Source organism: Merops nubicus, unplaced genomic scaffold (assembly GCF_000691845.1).
Source record: "Merops nubicus isolate BGI_N331 unplaced genomic scaffold, ASM69184v1 scaffold18558, whole genome shotgun sequence".
Classification (NCBI taxonomy): Eukaryota; Metazoa; Chordata; class Aves; order Coraciiformes; family Meropidae; genus Merops; species Merops nubicus.
The window spans coordinates 9,604-20,522 of NW_008626564.1; the positions used below are offsets into that span (position 1 = coordinate 9,604).

Consider the following 10,919-nt stretch of genomic DNA (forward strand, 5'->3'; position numbering starts at 1 on the left):
ACCAGAGTGGGGAGGGAGCTAAAATAAGGCTGGGGAAAAAAAAAAATCCCAAACCCTTGTGGGTTGAGATTAAGGCAGACCTAATACAGCAAATGTAAAGGCTTCACCCAGAAAAACAAAAAAATTACTTGCTTTTATAGCTGGGGAGACATTGTGTGGTATGGAATGTTCCTTGGTCAGTTTGGGTCAGCTGTCCTGGCTGTGTCCCCTCCCAAGATCTTGCCCACCTATAGCCTGCTGGTGAGGAGGGAATGTTGGAGAGGCAGCCTTGATGTGGTGTGAGCCCTGCTCAGCAACAGCCCAAACACTGCTGTGTTAACACCTTCCTAGCTGCCAATACAAAGCAGAGCGCTAGGAGGGCTGTGGGGAGAGCTAAATCCATCTCAACCAGACCCAACGCGACTTGCTTGGAGATGAACTGCAACAGTTTTCACCAGGTTTTTAATAAACATTGTGTCTGAAAAGTCATGTTTCTTAAAGAATTGGCAGGCACGTGGCTTGAAAAATCCATAGCATGACCTAGTGCACTCTGGGTCTTTTCTAGGAATTCAGTTCTTGCTTGAATACTAGTAGTTGCTGAGAAGTGACTTAGAGATACTATCTCTGATGTTCTTGGTGACCATGGGCTACATGTTTGGGTGTGTTTTTTTTTGTTTGTGGGTGTGGTAATGGTGGTGTGGTCGTGTTTTTTCTGGTGGTGGTCTGTCAAGTCTACTTGTGTTCCAGGTTTTCATCTTGCTTGTTCTTTGTATAGTTCCTATTATCTGGAGGGGTGGGAGTGTGTGTTGTGATTTTGACAGGGTTATTGGTTTGCAGCTGTGAGATGCAGTTTAGAAGTCAAGTGATCCTGCAGCTGTAGTTGAAGACCAGCTCTTGTGTAATTTTCATGTAAAAATCAGGTTCTTTTCAGGGTTGCTATTTACACTGCTTCAGTTCTACTTTTGGGGGTTTGAAATCTGAACTACCACTGAAGATTTACTAATCAGACAGTTGAACTTTTGTTTCTAACAATGTTCTTTTCAGAGCAGAGAGATAAGTGGGAATAAAACTGCCTACTTCAGCAGAGGTTAAGAATTAATTCATGCTGATTTTATGTTCAGCTGAAGAGATGCAGAATTTTGTTGCTGCTACAGGAAGAGGTTGTGATCTTTTTTCCAAGTAATGTGATTTCACTTGCTGTTATATCTCTAATGCTTTTAGACTGTTTAGCAAGCTGTTTGAATTCGCTATATGGTAAAAAGTGCTGTGGAGTTAGATTTTATAGTTTTGATATAGTGGTGTTGTAGGTTAGGGAGTTGAACCAGTTATGATGAGTCTGGCATAAAATAGGTGTCAGGGAGAAAGAGCAGTGGGGAGGAGGGAACAGAAATCTTCCCCTTCTGTAGTATTAAGCTGTCAGATGAATTTGTTTCATAATGTGGAATTGTACCCTTGTGAGAAAGGTGCATAGTTAGGAGCAAAGTACTTCTTTAAATAAAAACAAAACCACAAAACACCCTCCTGTGTGCTTTGGTACGTCATGCTATGCTTTACTGATTGCTTCATTTGCTGCTGATTTGATGGTCTGTATCAAATGCAGTAGTGTTCTGAAGTGTGATTTTTTTTTTTTTTCTGACTGCTTAAATAACTTGCCTTAAAAGAATTGTCAAACTGTGGCTTCTGAATAATGAATGTAATCAGAGTATGCTCTTGATTTGAATGAGCCTGTATACCTGCTTAAGCTAGACTGCCAATTCTACTGTTCCGTAATATATTTCTCCTTGTATTGTGCACTTGGTGACAGACTTAATGTCCTCTTTTTATTATGGTTTCTGTTAAGGAATTTTGTTTGATTTGTTCGGCTTTGGGAATGAGATGTATCTTTTTGGGTACTTTACACAGACAACAAGTAATAAGTGTTTGATTCCATTATGTCAATTCTAAGTCTTGTAACACACAGCCACCTTCTTATCCTTCAGACATACAAAGTATGTGTTACTATTTCCATTATTGAAGGTCTCTTTTTTAAAACTGGAATTGTTTTATGCAAGTGTCTAATCCCCTCTTGACATTTTTTGATTATGGTATCAATTTGTACTCTGAAAGTTTAGGAGTGAGAGGCTTTGAGTTAGTAAACTGAGCTTCAGAAAATTATTTTTGTCTTTGTCTCTGCAATAGGTGGAAACAGTATGAAGCATATGTGCAAGCTCTGGAGGGCAAGTACACAGACCTTAATTGTAAGTTAACCAAGTTTCAAAATTGTATGAGTTACCTGAATGTTTGTATAAAGCAGAGTGTTCAAGTAATATGTGTCTTCTAAAACTGTCGAAGAGATGATAATGTCAGTTATTTGTGAGAAGAAAAACTCTTTTTTTTTTTTCTAGTGCAAGTTTTCAGCTTTTCCCAACTTTCTCAGCCACTTATTTTTCTCTGCAGAACTTACACAGTATCTAAAAAGTCTGGTTTTGCATGTGTAGGACCACCTGTACCCAGGCTGCTTAGGGAACAAAAGTCTCAAAACAGCCCCACTTCCAGCACTTTTCCGTTAGAAAGGAAATACTCTGTGGATGTATGTACTTTCAGTAATCTCACAGGATTGTCAACCACGTGGAAAGGGGAGTAGTTTGTAGAGGCAAAGGTCTAAAATGAGTCCCTAAGTAAGGTTTGAGCTGATCAGGCAAATTCACTATTTAATTGTCAGTCTTGCTTTGTTTTTAAAACTTGGTGTGTGCTTCAGTCTTTCAGAAGAGAATAAGGGGAAAGCATCCTCTCAAATAGTAAAAGCTGAATATGTTCTGGAAGTGATTAATTGCCTATCCCAGCTCACTTAAAAAAAAAAAAATTGTGTTAGCAGCTGCAGATGGGCTGTTACACTGTTTTCCACTCACTTTTTCAGTCTAACTACTCAGACTTAGTACCACTGAGTCTGAAGGGTATTTTTATGTCAGGTTGAACAGATATGTTCTTTTTTTCTATTATTACATCCCATGATGTTTGAGTTTTGGAGAGACTAAAAGATAGCAAATGTAAGCAGTTGATTTCATTCTAATCTTAAACTGTCCAAGCATAGATGAGAAACTGAGAATGTTAAAACAACTTATGTTTGGAAACTAGTACAGGCTGTAGTAATCAGTATTAATGAATTATTTGCAAAGAAATACTTTGAAATTAATTGTCCTGAAGCAGTTTGTGATACTCTTAGTTTACACGTATACCTAATCATTCTCAAGTAATTAGAAAAAATAGAGTTCTTAGTTATTCCAACTTTCCATTGTTTTTTTACGTGACAATTAGCAGAGTGAATATATGCTGTTTGTATCAGGCTGCTTGCATGTGTTCCTGTTTGAGTAATTTGGAAGTGTGCTGTGCTGCTTTCTCTCATGCTTCATATATGAACTTTCACAAACATTCACGGATCAGAAGAATTTTAGTTGTGACTGAACTGCCATTTCTGAAGTTCTTGCTTGTCTTACTGTTTATTCATGGAGTGTTGGGACCAATTTGAGGACTGAGCACAAATAGTACTGTTTTACTGATGGCAGATAACATTTCTTATAGACACCAGGACAGTTCCAACTTCCTGAGTTGCAAATTGTAGTAGTGGTTGGTTAAGCAAGCAGTTTAAAAGTTATTTCTTATATAAACATGTAAATGTTTTCAGAAGTTCAGTAAGTCTTCAGGATCAGAAAGATGTTTCTAAAACCAACTGCTGTCAAGTTATTCTGATAAGGATATTTTGAGTTTTCTTACTTACACATACTATAGTCATGCTTATTTCTGACGACTCTGCTGTTGAATGTGGGTTTTTTAGATTTTTAGCTGTCTTTAAAAACCACTATGGAGAGGATGCTACAAAGCATGTACTTTTTGTGTGTTATTACTTGTATTAGCTAATGATGTGACGGGATTGAGAGAATCTGAAGAGAAGTTGAAACAGCAACAACAAGAGTCTGCCCGAAGAGAAAATATTCTGGTGATGAGGCTGGCAACTAAGGAACAGGAGATGCAAGAGTGTACTGTAAGTATTCAGAGAGCATAAGTGTTTTCAGACTGTTACAGGAATATCGGCTTTTGAGACAGTACCCATGTGCTTTTTTTTGGTATATCTGTAGCATCATGTTTTCTGTGCTTAAAGTGGCAGAGCACTTATACATTTCACTGAGTTTGTAAGGAACACTTCTTAAAGTTTGCTTTCTTAGTATTAGTTATTTCAATTGATTCTCAGCAGCTATTGTGGATGGAAGGACTTCTGCTTCAGAACGAAGGTAGTTCTTGCAAAAGCCATGCTTATTCTAGCATATATCAATGATGCATATTTACAAAAAAATGTTACTTTTGGCTGTCATTTGATGCAGGAGCAAATTGAAACATAAGGATAAGATTGAGCTTACTGGGTTTCATTTGGGATGTTTTAGATTGATATTTATGTTGGATTTAGATAACAGGATATTTATAAGCTTCCACATCTATTTGGCCAGGTAGAGGAAAGAGCTGCTGACTATTTTTATTGCTGTTTCTGTTTCTCCTTTGTTTTTGTGGGTTTTCTGTGACTTTGTTTTCTGTATTTAGTTTTGGTTTCTTGAAACTGCCCTCTACAACTTTGGCACTTCTGGTATTTTTTTTTTATTGCCTTCTTAACATAATTTTCCCCTGCTGCTTTAATTTGGCAGTTCCTGAGAGAAGGTTGTAAAAAGTGTGTCATTGGTAGTTTCTGTAACACTCCTGAGAGCATCTCTTACATGCTTAAGCTCTGTGCAAAACAAGTAACTAGTACTGCAGGTTTCCTGTTACTTTTGTCCTTCCTTTTTCCTGTAGGTTTTCAGAGCTTTCAGATATGGTAGTGTGACACTTAATTGTACACAGTATTTTCACTGCTTTTAAGACCATAAGATGACTTTAGTTTGTCGTAAGCACTGGTATTGAAGAGGAAGAAAAGAGGGAGTAAAGCTTACTATCCAGTGGCAAAAGATGAACCCCAGAATGACTGAGGTTGGAAGGGACTTGCAGTTTGCCTGCTCAGAGCAGGGTCAGTTGGACCAGATTAATAAGGACTCTGCACAATCACTTTTTGAGCATCTCCTAGAATGGGGACTCCAAAATCTCTCTGGGTGACCTGTGCCAGTGTTCAGCTACTGTTGCAGCAAAAGCTATTTTCTTGTATTAAAGTGGAGTTTGTTGTTTCAATTTGTGCCTGCTGCCTTCTGTACTTTCAGTGGGCACCCCTGAGAAGAGCCCAGCTCTGCCTTCTACACTCTCCTGATTCATGCACATTGATAAGATCCTCCTGAGCCTTTTCCTCTTCAGGCTGGACAGCCCCGGTGCTCTCAGTTTCCACATATGTTGTGTTGGATGCTCCAGTCCCTTAACCATCCTCATGGCCCTTTGTTGGCTTCACCCAGTATGTTCATCTTTCTCTTGTACTGGGGAGCCCAGAACTGGACCCAGTACTCCAAATGCCTGACCAGTGCCAAGTGGAGAGGAAGGATCACCTCCCTCGACCAGCTGGCAGCACCTCCTGCTGCAGCCCAGAATGCTAATGAAGATCTGCTCTGGTGTATACTGCAGCACTGTCCTAGTAGTAAAACTACTGTATTGATCTTGCTTCTCTTGTTAGTTTTACTGACAAGTTCTGCTCTAAGGAACAGCAATAAAGGCTTTTTTCTTTTTGAATTCTGAGCGTATACCTGAAACATGCTAAAAAAAAAAGTTTATTTTCCACCAAAACCAAATTTGTGCTACTTTTTTCACCTTTCTTCCTCCCTATTTCTGAAAGAATGAATTAGACAAAATTTGAAGTATTTAAGACTGAATTTTGACAAGATCATGAAGACTAGGATTTTTGGCTGCAGTTTGGTAGATGTTTATAGCTGTGAAGCATAGGTTTTCCAGAACATTTGTTTAGATGGTCTTCTATTAATTTCAGTGTACTTAAAAAAAAAAAAAAGTGAGGGAAACACATGACAGGAACAGGGAGGATGGACAGACACAACCCACCAAAAAGAAACACACACACACACAAGTGGCTTTTATTTCTCCAGGTGTTGACATATGAATGACATCAGGGATGTAATCTCCTCCATAGTGTATAGATGTAGGAAGATCCATCCTTGAAAGAAGGAGGGTAAAAGTTATAATAGAGACATTGACACCCTAAAATGTTTCCAGGTTTAAATACATGTAGTTTCAAGCAGCTCTGGAGGACAACTTGGCTTTGTATTGTTAGGTAGGTTTTTTTTCCTGTAAAGGTAGCAAAATAAATCATGTTGGATGAGATGCTAAGCTATAGGTTGCTAAGTCATTTAAGAAATTAATGAAAACTACTTGCCATATAAGTTGACATGTCTAGTTTTTAATCAAAAAATGGTTCACTATGATAAAATTATTTTTATTATAATCCATATTTACATGAAAAATATACCAGTGACTGCTATTTATATGTAAGCTTTTGATGTTTCCTGATATATCTTAGACTGAGCATCTCTGGTGTTAAATTTCTTTAAAACTACAGGTGAATGTTTACCATATAATGCTTATTGTTCATATTACTCTTAATGCATTTTAGGGTCATATTTTGTACTTATCATATGCAGGTCACATTCAAATTTAAATGGGTAGAAACTTAGGAATCCTATACTGTATTCAAATGGTAGTAGTTGACAAAGACTTCAGTGAGTTTTCTGATCACTGTGTAGAAGACCTTGCTAGTTAAAAATCTACCAGCTCTGTTTTAAAATAAGGTGTGATAGACTTTGTCTTTAGGTGCTGTTTTAATTTGTACCCTTCTTTTAACAATATGAAGCACCTAAGCCTACTTAAGCTTATAAAAGTCAAGTCATCACCTATTAGGTGTGCATGTCAGTAGCAGAATCGATGTCCTGATTCCTTCAGTACTGCTTCTGAAGAAACAAGATGGCCCTTGAGTGCATAGCTCCATTTTATCTCATGCTCTGTGTCAGGTCTAGGAGCAGAATGTATGAGTTTCTTTTGAGCTAGGAGATTACTGAGAGGCTGGTGTTGCACACTTATTCTGTGTAGCGTAGGGGTGAGTAGCTCAAGGGGTAGATGGCAATTTAGGTGTTAGTGCCTCATGTTCCTGGTTAAGCAGCAGCCTTGAGCTACCTTCCCCCTGCAGGAACAACCCCCTGCCAGATGTTGCTGCTGTTGGGGAGGTGTGGATAAGGTATGGGCTCCTGGCAGAGGTGGTGCTGAAGGGAGAGGCCTGAAACCCCTCCCGGGCTACTGCACAACTGCCGTAGGTCAGTACCTGGACAGGCACTGGGAAATTTGCTACTCAAATAGGCTTTCCATGGAACAGGTAACAATGAGTGGAAGCTTCCTGTCGGTGCTACTGGACTACAGTACCTAGTTGTTGTTCTTAATAGTCTATTTGTGGTTTAGGTTACAGCTCTGTTGTGTTTTTTTTTTCTTTTTCATCACTCAGTTTCTTCTCTCCTACTCCTTCTGTACAAGGATATATAACTGGAATTTGAGTATGTTTTCTGTTAAGCGCATGTGTTTTGCTTTGTTAAATTCTTAATGTCAGGCCTGTGGATATCTGTGGACAACTTCATCTGGAAAGATTCAACTGTTTCTAAGAATGTGAAAAGTAGAGGGGTTGGAAATTATATTGTCTCTTTAAAAAAAAAAAAAAAAAAATTCCCCTCCCCACCCCCCAAACAAAACAACGAACAGCCTGATGTTTTCTAAATAGACTACTTTCAGTGTTCTCTTGCCTTGGGTTAGAGCAGAGAGAAAGCTGGTATCAGTGTTTTTATTCTGTTTGTGATAATTGATCCCTGTTTGTCCATCTGATGAGCTTTTGAAAAATACCAGCTAGTATGTGCTTTCATGTTTGGGAGTATGACTGGCCAGTGGGCATTTCAGATGTTAGAGTGGATGTGTCCTGGGATTTGGCATTGAACATGACTATTCCTGTATTCAGCTCTAGCCTGAAGTTGTTCCTGACCGTGGGCAGACTCTTCTGCTCCCCACTTGGAGTACCAGTGGAAGAGAGTGGTTAGAGGGAGCAAAACTGGGGGACTTGGACTGGCTAAGCAGGAAGATGAATAGATTAAGGAAGTAGGTAGAAGGGGTAAAGGGTGTGGGCTTGCTTTGGGAGTGGGTCATGCTGTGGGGGAGGCTGCTAGACCTAGCAGTGTGGATGGAAACCCCGACAGCTGAGAACCCTGGAGTTAAAACTGGAGAAAGCACTTAAGGAGGGATGGGGGAAAATATGAGTTGGAAAAACTGGAGGAATAAATCCAGTGGGATTCAGTCATTCCCAGGAGGGAGTGAGCAAGGGCTGTTTCACTTAAGTAAATTCTTTTGGCACTGCTGTTCTAGGAATGACAGTTGAGGCAAGTGCTCTCTCCTTGGCCTAGGAGCATGAGCTAGAGGTACCCAAATGAGACTGATGACATTGGACAGAATCATTTGGGTCCTCTTAACTGTTTTAGTGCATTTCTGGCATGTATGAGGAGCCAATGCCAGTAGTTCTTTGTGCCACTGATCAAAGGAATCTGCTACAGTTCTTAGGCTGGCAGTAGAAGAGGGAAGGAGCTGGGCCTATGTAAGACAAGCAACATGGGGTGGGTTGTTTTGTTCGGAATCATGTTGCTGTAACATAATTATTCCTGAAATATGTTGCCAGTTGAATGTCTGTATAGTGCAGGCATCTGTTAAACCAGCTGTTTCACTCTCTGCTAGTGCTAGCCCTCACAAAGAATGGACAGGTTTTTGAAATACTTCCAGTAGTGCAAGCATCAGAAAGCTGAGTGGATAGAAAAGATGATAATAGCAGTACATTGAGTAGATCTTTATTCAGTGAGCAACATTTTGTCCATTCGGTGAGGCAAGGGTCGCACGAGGGTAAAATACCATCTAAGAAATGTTAGGATAATCTTAATTTGGACATCTTGTTTCAAAGTAATGTTTGTAGGTGGTTTCTTGAGTGCTTCATTTCTCAAATAGTTTTATGCAGTGCTTTATTCCCTTTATATTTATCTCTGCACACATAAAAGTTTGTCTATTTGAAACTTAGTGTGATGGTTATTTCAGTTATTTTTTTGAGCAGCTGTATAAGGACCCCAAAAGTAATTGTAGATACAGGGAAGTGGTTAAGCTGACAGGGATTTTGACTGTGCTGCTTGTCCGAGTAAAGCAAAGTATGCAGAGAGACTCCCTCCGCTTTGTTGGTGACACCTTGTACTGTTCATCACTGAAACAGTTATTGCTATAAAGTCTGATTGCAAGATGCTGTGCAGCAGGGGGCAAACCCCTCATCTTTCAATTAATGTTTCTTTTTTAATCTCATGGAATTTTCTCTCTTGATGATGAAGAAATGCGTGTTACAGGGAATATAATAAAATTAATTCAGGAGTGAACACTATGAGGCTGATCTGACTTTAGTGTTTATCTGGATTCTAAACAGTTACTATTTTAGGTTTTAAGATTTTCTGTTGTGATGGGGTTAAAATACAAGAAACTTTAAAAAAAATCCTTTAAATACATACAACATTTGACTAACAAATGCTATATTTAACAGAAATTTAGTTAGAATACAGCCAAAATTTCAGTACTAAGTCTTCTGAGTTACCAATTATAAAATTGTAAATCTTCTGGATTGTGGTGATTGCAAAAGAAAAAAATCCAACTCAGATCTGTTTAATTGATATTTGTAAATTACTTTGCTTAAAAAATATGCAAACTTGCACCATGAGTGACTATTGCATTTGCAAAAAAAAAAGTTTGTAAAAACATTTAGAAGCTGCCTTAAAACATTGCTCATCAATATTAGCTGTAATGTTCCACAAGAACTTTCATTAGGTTGCATTGGAAATGAGCTATCTGTTTTAAACAGATAACTATACATACCACTTTTTTTTTCCCCAGAAGACTGCAGGCAGATATAAAAATAAAAAGGAGCATTCTAATGTTCCTGTCATTACTTTGGCAAATGTAAACTGACATGTAGAAAACAAATATTGTTTCCAAAAAATACTGGCCTCGAAAGTTCAAGCTTGGCAGGTGGTGGGACGAGGGGCACATTGATAGGGTGCAGGTGGGCAAAAGTGATTTTTATCCTGGCTGTTTCAGATTGCAGTGTTGAAAGAAGAGAAGCATTCTGGATGTTATCTTTGGAATAACTACTTTTATTTGTATCTAATGGCTTTAAAGTTTTATTTAATGTAGTATGAGTAACAGGGTTTTTTTCTTATTTTATGCAGAATCAGATTCAGTACCTCAAGCAAGTCCAGCAGCCTAGTGTTGCCCAACTGCGATCAACAATGGTGGACCCAGCCATCAACTTGTTTTTCCTAAAAATGAAAGGTGAACTGGAACAGACTAAAGACAAACTGGAACAAGCCCAAAATGAACTGAGTGCCTGGAAATTTACGCCTGATAGGTAAACAAAACAAATACTCCCCAGTCAAGACTTCCCTGACAGTCCCACTACGAGAATGCTATGGTGGGACAGCCAAGTACTCGTTTCCACACCAAGACTCAGACGTTTTGAGGCAAAAGCCACATTCTTATACTGTCCAGCTTGTAATGCTTAATGTAAAACTTACCAGATCAACCTTGTGTTTCAGCTTTTTTTCTCCCCCTTTGCTTCAGAGGCCTGACGGCGTCGGACTATTCTGAAGAAATGGCCATCTTCGAAAAAAAAATGTTTTCTAGAACATGTAGACATTTGCAAAATTGTTCTATTTGAAGAAAATAGAGGGAGAAACAAGTCTTAAAGTCTGTGGCACACTGTGTCTACAGACAGTGGAGGAGAGAGAACCTAGAGATTATAAATCATGAATTGAACATGTAAAAATTCCCGTAAAATGTAGAAGTGGAATATGCTTCGCTCTTAACCTTGAGCCTAGTGACTTAGAGACACCGTAAGTCAGTTTTGCCAATAAGACTGTGGACTTCCTGCTTGTTCACTGAAC

The 10,919-nt window shown here is 38.8% G+C and overlaps 1 protein-coding gene across 1 annotated transcript in view; it reads left to right on the forward strand.

The window, feature by feature from the left end:
* WTAP (Wilms tumor 1 associated protein) overlaps positions 1-10,919 on the forward strand; it is a 24,882-nt gene that overhangs the window by 6,358 nt on the left and 7,605 nt on the right. The window contains exons 3-5 of the mRNA XM_008946061.1: positions 2,158-2,216; positions 3,870-3,997; positions 10,206-10,384. Coding sequence (XP_008944309.1) covers positions 2,158-2,216; positions 3,870-3,997; positions 10,206-10,384 — 366 coding nt within the window. The remainder of the gene's footprint in view (positions 1-2,157; positions 2,217-3,869; positions 3,998-10,205; positions 10,385-10,919) is intronic.